This window comes from Apus apus, chromosome 5, assembly GCF_020740795.1.
Source record: "Apus apus isolate bApuApu2 chromosome 5, bApuApu2.pri.cur, whole genome shotgun sequence".
Taxonomy (NCBI): Eukaryota; Metazoa; Chordata; class Aves; order Apodiformes; family Apodidae; genus Apus; species Apus apus.
The window spans coordinates 25,046,603-25,063,090 of NC_067286.1; the positions used below are offsets into that span (position 1 = coordinate 25,046,603).

Below are 16,488 nucleotides of genomic sequence, written 5' to 3' on the forward strand. Positions count from 1 at the left end.
TCTGTGCTTGCTGAGCATTTGTTAATACTTTCTGGACTTCAGTCCCAAGCCTTAGGAATTTGACTCCTGGTGCTTTCACACTTCTCAATGTAGATGAAGACTTCCTTTGGTGGGATATTCTTTCTGCTGTTTCTGAACAGCAGGCCAAGACCTTTGCACAGGCCGTGGAAATGTTGATTCTCACTGCCTCATTGCGTGGCCTTTTCTCCCCCATTTGCCATGCTCTGAGGCATCCTCCCATTTTGCATTCTTTAATCTGACCCTCTAGTTAGAGCTGTAGTCACTTGGTAAGGAAGGGTTTATGATTCTGGCAGTGCTTGAATATTGAGAATATCTAGGTGGAAGGTGTCATGTATTAAAATACTTCTACTTTGAGGTCCTTACCTTCTTTTCCTGAGAGGCTAACTCCATTCTGGAGTTAAACAGACAGCTAAAACACTGCCCTTGAATACTGCTGAGCTGTGTCCTAAGTCTGGCAGGAACCTGAAGTTATATTAGAGAGTTTTTTTAACGACAGTGGCTCTGATAAACATTTGAAACTCTGTGAAACTTGTGTAGTAATGTTGCAGAATTATGTAGTGGTGTCCTTTCCTTGATTCTGAGCTCTGCTAACTTTGCTGTTTTACCAATAACACTAGTTTGGGTGGCAAGTTTTATCTATCAGCATTCTCTTGGTGTCAAAGAACCAGTATATTCCCACTTGAATCTTTCATCATGATAGGCCCTTAGACAAAGATACCTGCTCAAGGTAGGAACAGGATCCCTGGACTGCAGTGAGTAGAATGACAGCCTCCCCTCATGGCATAAAGGCTGACGGATGTATTTCAGGAGAAATACCTAGAAAAAGATAGTAGGATTTGCAAGTCAAGCATGTATTTTCCATTTTGGCTGTACAGACTCATTATTAAATGACAGTCCTGTCTCAAGAAAGTACTTGATACGAATTTGTGCTCTGACATTTGTATTGCTGCAGGTTTCCTTTTGAAACATTAGCCTCAGTATTTAAACTTCTGCCCTTTTAGAAGTATGGTCCTGCACTGGTGGCTTGGAACCACAGCAATGATGTTGCTTGCCCTTTGCCTCAGAGGTGCACTGGAAATGCTGCTCTTTGGGTGGGAAGAAGAATATGAGTTTGGGCCTTAAAAGCACCATAACAGTGCTCAGGAGAATTAGTGTCTCCATCAGTACTACAACTTACTGTCTCTTTAGATAAGCAGCTGGCTTGACTGGACAGGCTTTGCACATTGGCTACAGTCTTGCTCTTTGTTGTTAAAAAAAAATATCTGAATTAGATCCTATAGGGAGGTAGTTTCATTCCAGTGTAGATTGAAAATATTTTTTATGTATGAATTTACAAAGGTATGCACAGTGTTGGAGCACTCTGTGAGTACTGATAGTATATAATTGTTTATTATTGGTTTGTTGTTAACTATTGAGCATTCCTCATCTGGGAGAGGTAGGAGCCAGCCTAGGAAGCTGAGCGGTGATTACTTCATGGTCTGTAGTTGTGTGCAATGGAAACTTTAGCTATTTGCAATTGTAAATAGGGGGTGAAAACCTAGATACATGAGATTAATATTGCAAACAGGAAAGCAAACAGTACAGGGATGGAGCATCTGGGAAAGATCAAATTCGATAAGAATCTGTTCAGTAGGAGACAGAGAGGCCACCTGCAGGCAGTTTCCTCCAACAGCCAAGAATGCACGGAATGGGCTTTAGGTTCTTGTTTATAAATTAAAACAACTGATTGTTCAGCTTTGATGCTGAATTTTGAATTTTGTCATGTCTGGAGGAACCAGGCAGATCTGATATATGTGAGTGGAAACAAGATTGGTAGGTGGTTGTTTTGCAAGTGTCTGTATTGGCAGGCTGAGCTCAGTGCAGTGAAACTCGAGTGAAACCCAGAAATCAGTAATGGACAAGCTGTGTAGGCCTGTGTAGGCCTCACACATAAAGTCATTCTGATTTCAAAGGCAAAATGGGCCACTCCGTTGTCAGTCATGCAGAGGACTGTAGATTATCTTTTGGTATACTTGACCCTGGTAATTATCTAGGGGAAACATGCCATCTCCCCTTCAGCAGAATTGTGGATTGTCAGTTCTTTCTTTACTAAGGATCCCTGAGCTTTTTACCAAGGCTGTGTAAGGAGCAAGGTGCTATACTTTGCATAGGCCCTGCCATAGGCTTTCATGTTATTCCAGAGGAAGGTGTTTAAGCTATGTGGTGCCTGACTTGTGGCTTGTCAGGTCTGGAAATCAGTGCACAGGAGCCTGAGATGAGTGGGTGGCCACCCACAACATAACATGGATCATGTGTACTGCAGTTCTTCACTACCAAGGTCTGCCTTGACCAAGCTTGCAGTCTGCTTCTAACCCTCAGGCCATCCACTCTGGTGTGAAATGCAGCCTCCCAGCTAACTGAAGATAGCACCTATTCTGACTTTAGTATAGAGCTATGATCTGCAAAGATCTGTAGTCTTTCTGGCCATTCTCTTTCATCACTGCAAAACTAAACAGATTCTCAGATGCTGTCATCTTCTTGCTGCTCTGTGCAGGCAGGATGCTTTGTCTTCCAGATGGAAACATATGAGTGGCTTGAGACCACTGGGAAGAATTGCAATATACCATATTCCCTGCCCAGGATTTTGTAGCCTGCACCTTTGTTTTATATATAGCTTATGTGTATTAGACCCAGCCCTAAAGCTCATAGCAAGCTACCAAGAAACTCATGGCCAGGCAGAGAATGGGCTACCGTGGGATATGCAATGTAATGTTGGTCTTGTGGCCTGGCTGTGACTGTATCTGGTTGTTCCAGAAGAGCCTTGCATCGCTCTCTCCTAGTCCTGCATTCTGGGTCATGTGTCCTTCCCAATTGCTCCTTACTTCTGCATGTATATGTCAATGTGATGGCCTATGCCACCCCTTTCCTGGTCTGTACCTAGTGCTGCCTCAGTGTCCCTAGTTTTTGTAGAGGTTCTGGCTTGTGTGCATCAGCAAATTCTGTCTCTTGTGTTGTCTGGTGAGTGACTTGAAAATGGGACTTGGGAGGGAAAAATGTAGGTGAACAAGTAGCAAGAGAATCTGTTCTTCTGGCCAAGATGGGGGTAAAAGAGGGTTAGTGGCATATTATTGTTGTGGCTGGTGTATGTGATCTCTCTGGCTGCCATCTGCAGCACCAACTAGTCATCTGTGACTAACAGGCAGTGTTCCTAGAAACCTCAGGTTTGCTGTTCAGGGTTCAGTTTGAGATCTCAGTTTCTGGACAGCAAGTGTAACCAAGTGGTAGTTGAGGGCCACTGCTCATGAAAAGGTGAGAAAATGGCTGCATGCTCTCGCTATTGTAAGTCAATGTAGGGAAAAGGATATATTTCAAGAGGAATGATGTATTGCAGGGCTGTCCTGCATACATAGCAATTCTTGCTGCTTTTCTGTGCTGTGGTCTGTATGAGATGGTTGTGCTGTGGGGGAGAAAGGAGAGTGTTGTTGTGTATAATCTTTATAGTCCTTTCTGCTGCTTCATGCTTCTTCTGCTTGACAAGAAAATAGCTCTCAGAGCAGGGTGAGTAGCAGGAAAGATGGGAATACTTTAACCCTTCACACTAAAGGAACCAGTTAATTACCACTGAGTGCTAACAAGCAAGTCATCCCTATGGAAATTGATTGGGTGTTGTGTCTGGGAGAGAACGAGACTTTTGCTTCAACTCCATATGTCCAAAAGATTTGTGACCTGGTTCTTACTTATCGAAATCTCTCCATTCCCCTGGCATGTCTGCTAAGCTTGTCCATGCCCATCTGCTTGGGTTTTGTTCATGCAGCTGACATATCTCTACTGGCAGAAGTCCACTGATGTATGAAGACTTGCTTTGGGGAAAAGTTGGCTTGTTGTCTACGAAGACTCGAGAGGTGGCTGGGAATGTCTTCCCTGAGATGAAGATGCTTTATGGGATGTTTAACTCTAGTGTAATGGGGACTGTTTTCTGCTGAGTTTTTGCATAGAATGCTTTGTTGTGCTGCACTTTGGAGATCCTTCCAGCTCAGGCTGGAAAAATATCTCTGTCGATGGAAAATCTAGGAAGCAGTTAATAGCTTGTTTGGCAATCCTTCTGGAGAATCCAGCAGCCCTGCTTAGTCCGTCTGTAGAAGAGGCTTATAATGATGTTTGCTTCTCATCTCTGGGATGTGGCTGGGACTGCCTTGTTTCTAGGAATTTCTTGGTTTCCAGTGTATTAAATGGTTGTGTTCTGTGTGCGGGAATAAGCTTCAGGTGAAGCAAGAAACAAATGCACCAGACCACAAGCAGTTACTCTGGAACTATGTGTAGTAGTGGTTATTGTGCCTGTGAGGGGCTATTTTCCCTGTGCCTCCCTGGGCACATGTGCATCAGGAGCAGTGCCCAGGGGCAAAGTTGCAGGATTAATGCTCTGAGCACTCTGTCCTTGAAGCCTCCTCCCTACATGCCTCGAGGCATCTCAGCTTCCCATCCTTCCCCTTCATTCAGGGCTGGAGCATGGACTCTGTTCTCCATTTGCATTGTTGACTTGCTAGGTCCTCGGTGTTCAGGGTTCTGCTTCCATACTAGGCCCATGGTAACTGCTGAAAATAAGGTTTGGCTCTGCTGGCGGCTGTGGCAATCCTGACTTCTGCCTTGTCATGGTGGTGTCCCATTCTCAGCTTACCCCTTGCTGCCAAGACCACAACGTAGTCCTTAACTCCCTGTAATCTCTGGCATTTCATCTGCAGGTGATGACAAATATGGAAGGAAAGTAATTTTGTTCAGTGCCTGTCGGATGCCACCGAGTCATCAACTTGATCATGTGAAACTGCTGGGGTGAGTAGTGTCTTGGGAGGCTGCTGTTAACTTCTTAAGCCTGATATAATGCCTGGGTGCTGGAGTCCGGGGATTGGAGTGATCTGCAGTAGCTTCTTTAGCTGGACATGTCCTCCCAAAAATGCTCACCTTCATTGCTGGGGATGAAAGTCCTCTGTTATGGCACACAAAAATGGGTCCTAAAGGGAGGAAGAGCCTCTCTGTAGCAGAGCAGGAAGTGAGTTCAGCAGTTGTTTCTTCTCAGGTACCTGAAATTCACACTGGACCAGTATGTGGAGAGTGATTACACACTGGTGTACCTGCACCATGGCCTGACCAGTGAGAACAAGCCATCCCTGAGCTGGCTGCGGGATGCCTACAGGGAATTTGATCGCAAGTAAGTAAGGCTGCAGCAAGCATGGACATAACATTATGCTGCCTAACATAGGAGATCTTCACCAGGCCCCCTATGTAGCCTGGTGATCATAATTTACTATCACTTAATTCTGCTGCTTGTGGTGGTGGGTTGTTTTTTAATGCAGGCTGAATCACAGGATAAGCAGCTCCTTCTGTAGTTAACATCCTTTAGGCCAATAGGCAAGCAGCAAAACTAGGACCCAGTGCAAGTATGTCAGCCCCACATCAGCTTCCTGGTGAGGCTGCTCACTGCTTCTCAGTGAATCTTGGAATACAGCAGAACATGCCCTTAGGTTGCTGACACAGCTATGAGAGCAGAGGCTGTGGGTGCTTGGGAGTGGTGAGGCTCAGTGCAAAAGGAATGGAGCACCCGAGGTGCCTTAATGTTATGGAAAGAGTGGTTACTCTGCTTAAAGTGCAGCTCATCCTTAGCTTCTCTTGGCAGGTACAAGAAGAACATCAAAGCTTTGTATATTGTACACCCAACCATGTTCATCAAGACCCTGCTGATTCTCTTCAAGCCTCTGATCAGGTAGGAGGCACTGTAAGAGGCTCACCCACATCCTCACACTGCAGAGGAATAATGGTGTGTTTTCAGTGGGGTACAAGATGAGTCCAGGCTGCCCAGCCCACCCTGGAGTCTCTCTATGCTATCTTTTCCTGTTTCTGAGTTCAGTAATTTTCAGACTCAAAAAGTACTGTTTTGGGAAGCTGCAAAGATTGCAGCTCTGTGCTTCTCTCTTTCTATCCAGCCAAGCAGAAGCGTTGCAGGCTAATCATGAATAAGGAAGTGAGAGTATCAATCCAAACTATATTTAATTAATGGTGTTGGTGCTGAAATCCTAACTCTGTAGAACAGTTGATAAAAAACTTCCTCCAGTCTACTGCTGAACTTAGCAAGGAGAAGCCCAGCATTTTAGGGAGCCTGCTGCTGCTTGGGCTTCTAATGTGACTTGGAAAGTCTTTGCATCTCCTGGTAAAATACGTTAAGTTAAAGAGCTATGTGGGTGGCATCTCTGCTGCTCACCCATACCTGCCCCTTTGCCCCATTGATGTCTTTTGCAGACCTCTGCTCTCCTTGCCCATAAAAAGTCCATTCTGATCCTGGATTTCCTGATTCCTCACATAACTACTTTGCTCTTGTTTTTCAGCTTTAAGTTTGGACGAAAAATTTTTTATGTGAACCTCCTTAGTGAGCTGGAGGAGTATGTGAAGCTGGAACAGTTGGGGATCCCAAGCCAAGTGCTGAAGTGAGAATGCTGCCTGTCTCCCGTTTGCTTAGGGCTCTGTGGGAGGGGACTTTTCTGAAGAAATGGCAAGAGGAGGGAGAGATTGTTTCACTCAGGCAGTGATTTTGGAGGGAGTGGTGACACATTGCCTTAAAGACCATTGTTTCTCTTCATGTTCCTTTCCTGCACGTCCTTGGCCCCAGCATCCAGTTCTGTCCTTGAGTTAAAAATCCTCTTCCAATCCTTGCTTCTCCCAACTCATCCGTCAGGCTTTCTGCAAGCTGCTGACCTTCATACTGACCTGGAGCTCATGGTGCACATCTGCTGCATCTGTGCACCTACTTTCCTCACTCTGCACAGTTCAGCTTGTCTCTGGGGCTTCCCAAAGTTCCCATAAACCCTGTCCTACCAAACTGATACCCTGTCCTTCGCACACACACATGCAACTGTCTCATCACAAGCAATGCTGTCCTGGCCTCCTGCCCATGCTCGCTGTCATCCTCTGCTACTCTAGTTTCTGATTCCAGGTGGATATTCCTTTTTCCCTGCTTTTTTTTTTTTTTTTTTTTTTCTGGTAAGCAGATGTTTGTTCTTGTTGCCCCTGTGCTCCAGAGCTGCTTGTCCTGTTTTTGCATAGGTGGAATCAATCATGCTAAGGCTGGAGCTGTTACCAGTGGGTGTGCAGTGGGTCACATGCAGTGCTGGGTGCATGCTTCTTCTGGGAGGCTGAGTGGCTTTTTACTAGTCTGTGTTTTGCTGCAGATATGATGAATATCTGAGATCCCTGCAGAAGCCTTCACAAGTGCCCCAGAGGTCAATACCTCCACGCCCACCACTGCCAAACCAACAGTTTGGAGTCTCGCTCCAGCAGTGAGTATCTCTGGATTGTTTTACTTTTGCCCTGACTTGCTTGATATGAGATCACTGTGTTTCTAACTGAACAGTTGCAAAAGTGGCTGTAAGATTTCTTGCAGTACAGACTTCCTACAAAGCTTTTATCGTTCTTCTGAGGAACTCTGCACTCATGTGCAGATCCTGAGTGACTCAGTTCAGTTCCACCCTCTTGATTCCCCAGCTAGATTGTATCTGAACTAGGATGAGATTGTTTCTTCAGCTAAGAGTCACTAAGGGAGGAGCGAAATAAGGGTCATGGAGATGGCTTTATGTTGCTAGAAACTTCCTGGAAGCAAAGGAAGTCTGTGGGAGGCTGATGGAGATGTCTTTAGGGTTATGCTGTTTTGACTGAGCAGTGCTGCAGATCTTTCTTAGTTTTTTTCATATCTTAAATTCTATTTTAAAAGCACTTCTATTCACTCTTGTACTGATTCCCACCCCCCATTCCTGCATGGTGACATAGGCAAACAGACACAGGCAAGGGCCAGTGATACCAGCTAAGTGTTGAAGGTATTTTTAACTTTCAGTGTGATTTTGCCTCCCTGGGGAATGAGGAGGAGCCAGTACTGTGTGGCCAGACAGATCCTCTGAAACAGTCTGGGAACACATTCCTGAGCTTCAACACATCTCCAAATGTAACCCCTGTGGTGCTCTGTGACTGAGCTTGTCAGTAGCATGAGAGGGGTGAACAGCTCCAAGCTATCAAGTGGTATAGACAATTGAATGTGAGGGTGGCAGTGAACTCCTTGGTATCACAAGGTCTTCCCTGTGATCCATTGGGTTGATATATCTTCTCTTTACAGGAGGGAAGTGGGTAAACTTACCCCATTTATATTTCTCTCATGTCACCTTCTTTCTGCCCTTGCTCTTACAGGCAAGGAAGAAGGAAGCTTGAGCCTTTTCACCTGATTGATAACTAGCAGCCTTGCCTTCTTGGAACCCCTTTGCCCTGGCAGCTACAGGCTATGATATTTACAGAAGATAGGGGAATATTCCTGTGGTGTAGTAATGAGCTCATAATTGCTCCAGTGAATGATGTATCATGGTGGGTGAAGAGGAGAGAGGTCTGGACTAATGGCTAAAGCAGGGACTGGGACAGCAAGATCCTATGTGGTAGAGCCTGTGTGTGCAGCTTCAAGACTTAGAGGCTGCATACAGGGCAAGGAAGACCAGTCATCTGTAACCTTTTCTCTCTTCCCACAGTCTCAGGGAGAAGAACCCTGATCAGTCTCCTGTTCCTCTGGTGGTCAGAGACACCATTGCTTATTTGCAAAAGCATGGTAAGTGCTCAGGGGAAGCTGAAGACCCTCTTTGTTCCGTGTCAGTGGCTTCTCCTCCACCAATGTTCCCATCCAGTGTGTGGTAAGATACAGAAGAACAGCAGCATAGAATAAGGTGTAAAGGCCTAAACTAGCTGAGTTAGCCTTCAAGAGAGATTGTGCAGGGCTGAGGAGATGTCTGTCTTCCAGTTGTCTGTAGTCCCACTTGTGTAACAGTAGCAAAGTGTTCCTTGTATCCTTTGCCTGGTCGCAGAAGCAGAAAGAATTGCTGTACTCTGAAAAAATGGACTTGTTGACATCTGTCTGAATGCCCCACAGCATGGACTTATGATTGTTAAGATCAGCATTTTCAGAGACTCACATGGGTGATCTTTCTTCTCTATCTGCTCTCACTTCACAGCTCTTGCTACAGAGGGCATTTTCCGCAGATCGGCAAATACACAGGTTGTCAGGGAGGTCCAGCAAAAATACAACATGGGTAAGTGTCCAAATGCAGCAGAGCCCGTCTCATCCCCTAACTACTATTGTACAGCTGGAACTGTGTTGAAACTAGTCCCATTCTTTGTTTGGAGGAGGACCTGCTTTGGCCAGTGAGCACTGAGTCTTTCTGCTCTGTCTTCTCAGGCATGCCTGTGGATTTCCAGCAGTATGAAGATGTCCACCTCCCTGCTGTGATTCTCAAGACCTTCTTGAGGGAGCTGCCTGAGCCTCTCCTCACTTTTGGCCTCTACGGCCATGTTGTCAACTTCCAGAGTGAGTTCTAACAAGAGTGTTCTACTCCCTGAATGTTGCACTGGTCAAGGGCAAAGATACCTTCAGAGGGGGCAGTCCTGCTTGGGATACCCTGTGACTGAAAACACGGTTTTCATCTGCTTGTCCTTTGTCTCTTGATTTTCAGATGTGGAGGAGGTGAATCGTGTGGCTGTTGTTCGCAAAACACTCCAGACTCTGCCAGAAGAAAACTACCAAGTGCTCCATTTACTGACAGCCTTTCTGGTGCAGGTGAGCTGCTCCGAAGGTGGGCACTCATTTTCTAGATCAGTTGCTACTGTCCTGAATCAGTTTTTTGACTGCCTACTCCCTCTTTTCCTTTGAGAGGAAGTGGGTCTCAAGCTTGGAAATCGCTTTTCTTTACCTTCTGTTCTTGTTATACAGAGATCAAGAATGATCATGATGAACCAGCCTAAGCAGTTGCTTCTTATAACACTGGGAGGTGCAGGTGGGCATTAAGCCTGTGTGGTCTGTACCAGGAAGGCTGAAAAGCTCCCCAGGGTGGATGTACAACTGCAAAATATCTGAGTAGAAGATTAGACTAGAAAGAGGGGTCTCAGATCCACCCTACAGAACTTTCTACTGCAAGGCTATTCTTGCAAGAGGGAAGATCGTTTAGTTAGAATGGTGATTTGGACTGTAGAGATACTGGCTCACAGTGCTCTTGGGCCTATTGACAAGATATGGCCTGGTGCTTAAGCCATAGTGACAGGTGGCAAGATATTGCTCCTTGTTACTGGATCACGTTTCCCCCAGCCGTCTTCTGGCACTGGGTCTTCAGCTTTTGGGAGTGTGTCAGGTCTGGCTTTGGGGAGGGTGAAGGGCAGCTGCTGTGTTGTTCTGGAGGATTCACACTGGTTTCTTTCCTTCTGACATAGGTCTCTGGTCACAGTGACAGAAACAAGATGACAAACACCAACCTGGCAGTTGTGTTTGGCCCAAATCTGCTGTGGGCCAAAGATGTAGCCATTACCCTAAAAGCCATCAACCCCATCAATACCTTTACCAAGTTCCTGCTCGACCACCAGAAGGAGCTCTTTGAGAATGTGGAGGCCTGAATCCAGGCCAGCACACTGTGCCCACCTTCCCATCTTCTTTCCCACCTTGTCTTGGACCTGTGACCAAGCTGCCTCCAGTGCAAAGGGACCATTGATCCTCTGGGTGATGAGCAGAGTGAGGGCTGTGGAGACAGTGGAGAAGGTGTGTAAATAGACGAGCAGGAGACCTGCTGCTCCGGATGGGGAGGGGAGCTGTTCTCCCAGCTGCTGAGAGTGGAGCCCTAACCCACCTGCCAGTCTGTGCAGCACCTCCAGGGCTCATCACCAGTCTGCTGCCCTATCAGATTATCTGCCTTCCTTTCCTCCTTCCCTCCCATGCAGTTTTTCTGCCCTCCTGGTCTCTTCCTCAGCAAAGATCTCTTTTGTTTAAGCTCTCAACAGCCCCAGCTCACCCCTCCTTGCTACAGCTGGGCTGTCTGGGCTAGGGCAAGCTTGCTGGATCTGGTGGCAGAGATGTTCTTGCTGCCAGTGCCATCTCTCAGCACTGAATGTGCATCCTGCCTTTCCCCAATGGCACCTAAAGCAGGGAAGGGAGCCAGGCAGCCCTTGTGCTTCAGGTAGCAGCATGTCCTGCACTTGCAAACCCCATGCTTTTAGCAGACAAGTGAAGGACAGGCTCATGGCACATGGGCTGTATTACCTTTCAGACTCCAGTACAAGGAAGGTGAATTCAGCCCAAACCCCTGTGGGGTCACCTACTCGAGATACTCTTCAGTGTTGGCTGTGGTGTAGTGGGTGTGGTGCCTCCTGTAGTTCCCCAGGTCAGGTGTGTTTGTCCTTCCAACAGCACTTCCAGCCTGGCTGGGCAGGTTTGTGCCAGACCTGGCTGTGTGGGGGTGCTGGCTGTGGCCCTTTGTCAGCTGGTGAGCCTGAATGGCAGGGAGCAAGTGCACTGGTGGCACTGAACTGCTCAACACTGAGGATCTCTGCTTTTGCCTGTGGCAGCAGCACAAGTCCTCTTCCCCTCTGCCAGGCATGTGTGTCTGTGCTGGCTGGCACAGACTGCCTTGGCTAGTCACCTTTTTGAGCAGAGCTTTTTCCAGCACAGTGTAACAGAGAACATGGCCTTGAGGAAAGGTCTAGAGACTGGGGCTAGCCCTCACCCTCAAGTGCACCAGGCCTGGATTATGAATTTCTGCCCAGGTTCTGAGCACTCATGTGCCAAAGCTGTGAAGGAACAGCTATTCCATCATGCCAATGGCCTTCGCCCCATCTACTCCCCAGTTCGTACTTTTCTTCTGTCCTACCATGGAAGCCTGTTCAGATGCATCCTGTATGCCCTGGGCATGGCTGGAGAGAGGGAGTTATTTGGAAGGCAGGCTCAGAGCAGGGTGGGTCTGGCACCTTCCCAAAGCAGTTAAAATGCTCTTAGGGCATCACTGTTGGTTTTGGGTTGCAGCATTCCCATTACCTGAGCTAAAAGAGAATCTCTCCTTAGCCTGGGCCCACCCAGCAGGGTGTTAGGAAGGAACTTCTAGCCTTACTTCACTCATGTGTTATATCTTTTTATCTTTTACCCTGTATGCCTGGGCCAGTCCTCCCTCTTGCATCTGGCCACAGAGGCAAATCTTTTGGACCAAGAAGAATTCATTTTTTTAAAGCTAGTGGATGCTAAATATAATTTGTTTTTCATACTATTTTAGCCTCCCTCAGTTGTAATAAAAATAAGTGACATCTGTTGCAGGAATTAGAGAAATTGTTCTTTTTGCCAAGCTCTGGAATGGGGATGGGTGTGAATGTAGGCAGCTCTGTGGAGCAGTGCAGGTCCAGCCAGCTGGTTTGGAGCAGGAACACCAACACGTGGGTGGGGACAGCGAGCAAGAAACTGAGCAGTACTAAGCTTGAGCAGGGGATGTTCCTGATCCCTTCTAGTTACTGAAGAACTTTGCCCTTTGGAGGCTACAAGGCTGCTTAGTCTCCCTCTTCCAAGAGTAGGGAGTCTTCCCTGGTTGGCCAGGATATGAATTGTTTCAGCCTGAATAATTTACAGCAGTAACCAAGTAAATGTTTTGGAAGTAGAAATACTCCAGTCCTATTTCACCCGTGATCTCTGCTAGGTGAAGTTAGCAGGGCTGATGTGCTGTGGAGGAGTAATCTTCTGGGATGGACTGTGTGGAGAGAGCTGTACTTGCCCCAGTGTTTGTTTGAAAAGGCCAGGCTTTCTGGACAGCCTGGGAGGATTGTGGAGGTGGAGGGAGCCCAGTGCATCCCCTCCTTCCCTGCAGACACCCAATTCTATGTAGGTCTCAGTATGGGGAGGGGAGACTTGTTATGACTCTATCTGCAGCTGACACTGGCCTCACATCCCCCTAGAGCAAAGGCAAATCCAGCTCCCTTCTGCTGGGACAGCAGGAGACAGCCCAAGGTCAGCAACTTGGATCAGGAAGTGCCTGTGTGCTGGGGCATGAAGCACAGCCCTGTCTCCCCAGGGAGGGTGACAAAGTCCAGCCCTGCAGAGCAGCCATATCCCTGCCCAGTAGCAAGGGAGAAGCAGTACTGGGGTAGCTTAGCTCCTTTCCAGGGGTACAGCAGGGGTTGCTGCAGGTGTCCCTGTTTTGGCTGGAGTTTTTGATGGGTGCTTTTTTTTTTTCTTTCTTGTTGTTTTTTTTTTTCATCAACTGAATTCTTGAAATACAGTTTCCTTTTTTCAGCAAAATGGAGCCTGGTGCATCCCCTGCAGGCAGGGATAAAAGCCTGCTCCAGTTCAGTGCCTGCAGGGAGCAGATTTGGAGGGTATTCAGGAAGCTGCTATTGCTCATGGTGGGAAAGTGCTCGCAAATCCTGGAAGAGACCCGGTGTAAATATCCCCTCACTTCTGCTGCTCCTCATGCAGAGCTGCTGGGAGCCCTGGAGCAGGCACAGTAACCAGGGCTGCTTTTGCTTCTGCAGTCTGTTCTCCTGAATGCCTTGTATTAAAATATCCCTCCTGTGACTTGGGCAAGGAACTGGCCTGGGCCTGCCTGCAGCCTCTGCTGGGTGGGTGGCTACCAGAGCCTGCATCTGCCAAGCCCAGGGGGTTAAATCCCCTCCTTGCCTGGTCAGCCTCTTCACAAAGCCAGAGCACTGGCCATGCTGGGTTTATTTTCCAAGCTGGGGGGTAGTATCTGATTAGGGTGCTGGTCTTTGTCTATTTTCTCCTTGCTGTAGAGCTGCCCAAGGGTCTCTTCCCTGGCTCATCTTTCAGGTTAGTTATTAGCCATTTCTCCCTGTGGGGGTACTTGTTGCACTTCGACCCTCTGCTTTTTAGGACCTAGACCATTCCCCTCTGCTAAACTTCCTGCTGTCTTTAATGGCCTCTGCTCACTCCCTGCTCTCTGGCCCAAGCTGTGCATTGACATCCAAGGTTTTGGGTGGTGCGGGGGGTGCTGGATCATCTGGATGCCTTGTGGCAACGTTTGCTAATTTGAGAGAGAGCCAAGGGCCAGTTTGGCCCCTGCTTCCTCTTTAATGCACGGGGGCTCCCGTGCAAAGTTTTGGCTTTGCTTTTGTTGCTGTTGTTCCCTGCCTTCTTTTCTGTTGATGTTGTTTAGGTGCAGGACTGGGGTTTTCACGGTTCACATTGTGTATCTCTTTCTAATCTGCACCAATCTTATATTTCACAGTTTGCACTTTTTGTATTTCAATAAAAATGTAATCCCAGACCCAGCTGTGTCTGTCGAGGGGGAGTAGCTGTGGCACATCTACAAAAAACTGAGGTAAGGCTGGCTATGCTGCTACAAGCATGCAGAGAGGGGAGCAAGGTGAATATGAAATGTCTCTTACGTGTATAACTCGGGGAAGAAATGCAAGTTTGCTGGAGCCTCAGGCTAGAAAACAAAATTCAAACAAAAATGAAGTGTTGCAAGTTTGGCTCTTTCCTGAACAGGGCTGGGCTTCCATGTTGCAGTCTCCCTGTCATTATGAGCAATCTGTCTAGGATTGCCCTTTCCCAGAGGCAGACCCAGGCCGCTGCACAGGTTTTGGTATCACCAGCTGCCAAGCAGGACCCACCTGGAGGCTTCCCAGTTAGGATTAGCAGGCTAAGGTTAGCTTGTGGCTAGGTGATACGTGCAGCAGAGGCCTGCACCTTCTTGTCTCAATCTGTGTGAATCACTAACTCCTTGATGTACAATAATCTGCTGGTTAGGACCACTCCACTCCACCCTTTGCTCTGCACACAGTTAATTACCTTAAGACACTGTAATTTGCTGATTACATCACTAAGCTTTTTGACCAGTAAAAAGGCTCTTATAGGCAAAGAGATTACTACAATTGATAACGTAAGCATAGCAACAAGTGAACCTAATAGTGGGTGTGAGACTAGGAGAACAGAGAGCACTGAAGCTAAAAGCATCACCACCAAGCAGCACCCTGAGCACTGGTGAGGGCCCGTGGGGTCTGGGTGATGTGTGATGCCAGTGGCAACACCTGTATTTCCACACCAGCACACTGCCTTTCAGTTGTTAGTACTGAAACTGTCCAAATAAGGGCTTCCCAGAGGTGCCAGTTCTCCTTCTGCACCTTGACTGTTGTTCAGCATGACTCGTGACAGGCTGTCAGCCATTCACAAGTAGCCAGAGGTATTGTTGGCATCTGGTCAGTTCATGCTTTGCTTATGGTCCTTGTAGTCTGATTAATTAATTATCTGCTGTAACTTACTGAGCAGTCCGTCAGTTCTAGGCTTGAGAGGTCTGCTTATTTCTCTGGGGCCTTTTCATGTGCTTTTGGCTACAGTCTCTGCTTTCCCACCCCTTGGCTGGTGCTGAAACCACCCCCCCCACAGCGGGCCCAGCGTGGTTACGGTGCCAACTGCAGTACCTCAAACCTCCAGGGAGCGCAGGAGTTGGCCCTGTCTGGGCTTGGTCAGAGACCCAGCGCTGCTGGGGTTGTGCTGTGGCAACATCTGCGCTGGCCTCAGAGGAGCTCGGAAGCAGGTGTCCCTGCGGTAGTGCTGTAGTAGGCAGGACAGACTCTACATGCAACCACAGGATCAGAACTTAGCATAAACACCATTGCAGCTGGATTGGTTTTCCTGTGTAACTGCCCTGCTGCCTTAAAGGACATTATTCTGAGAATGTGTCTTTTTAAAAATAAGTACAATAGCCTCACAACTGGATGGTATGTGATTGCTTATGACCTTGATAATTCATCATTCTTCTATGACTGATGTTTTTTTCAATCCCTTGTCTTACTGGTGACGTGGTGAAGGGGGTAGACCCTGAAGGCCCTGCAGTAAGGCCCAAATCCTACAGGACATTTTATGGGAGTTTACCACCTTGTGCTGTGTCTTTTGTAAGTGCTTGAAATGATACTCAATATAACATAGATTGATCAGTGTCTTCAAGGTTGCAATGGGATACTGTATTAACTCCTGAAGATAAGTTTATGAAAAGATTGCTTTGTTTTCCAAACTGGAATAGTTCTCTTTATAGATGCTTCCAATATGCACAGTCGTTTTTCTTTTTTTGTTTCATTCCTACCATTTCATCCACTGTTGCTTCCTTGCAATGACCAGACACCCTTTACACTGTAGCTTACATCAGCAGTTGTTACATTTACATATAGACTTTTACCATCTTCTTTTCTTTCAAGGGAAGGTGTTAGCACATCATATGGCATCATGTGTCACACAGGGTTAACTGTAAGCAGTACTAGAATACATTTGTTAAGTTTGGTTATCAGACAGGCATGAACAACACACTGCAAGCAGCGTGCTCTGTCACCAATATTCCTTGCTTCTCTAAGTCTTCTATCAGATCAAAACATTCTCACGCTCTCTTTAGGTACGCTAAGAACAACAAAATACAATGCAAATTCTGCTGGTGGGTTGTGTTTTTTTTTCTCTTTTCCCACCACTGTCTTTTGGAGACAAGTCTGTTCCTTACTGTCCTTCTTCCAGGAGGGTGGTCTCACCAGCATGCTGCTGAGCACTCCACCAGTGCCCTTTACTCATCCTGCACTCACTGACAGGTGGCTCTCTCACCATCCCCTTCCTGGAGGAGAAAAACTGAGCAGCTGGGACTCCCAGACCCGTCAGTGAAAAACACGAAGAAA

General features: G+C 47.2%; 1 protein-coding gene across 4 annotated transcripts in view; it reads left to right on the plus strand.

Moving 5' to 3' along the window:
* Positions 1-14,096, plus strand: part of ARHGAP1 (Rho GTPase activating protein 1) — a 28,316-nt gene extending 14,220 nt beyond the window's left edge. For 3 of the 4 annotated variants that reach the window (XM_051621747.1, XM_051621745.1, XM_051621748.1), the window contains 10 exons: positions 4,740-4,827; positions 5,072-5,203; positions 5,669-5,755; positions 6,375-6,473; positions 7,215-7,322; positions 8,550-8,626; positions 9,027-9,104; positions 9,251-9,379; positions 9,525-9,628; positions 10,276-14,096. In XM_051621747.1, the coding sequence (XP_051477707.1) occupies positions 4,740-4,827; positions 5,072-5,203; positions 5,669-5,755; positions 6,375-6,473; positions 7,215-7,322; positions 8,550-8,626; positions 9,027-9,104; positions 9,251-9,379; positions 9,525-9,628; positions 10,276-10,455 (1,082 nt within the window). In that variant the 3' untranslated portion in view covers positions 10,456-14,096. Of the gene's footprint in view, positions 1-4,739; positions 4,828-5,071; positions 5,204-5,668; positions 5,756-6,374; positions 6,474-7,214; positions 7,323-8,549; positions 8,627-9,026; positions 9,105-9,250; positions 9,380-9,524; positions 9,629-9,781 lie in introns of all 4 variants that reach the window. The other variant, XM_051621749.1, reaches the window with a different exon arrangement.
* The last annotated feature ends 2,392 nt before the right edge of the window (positions 14,097-16,488 follow it).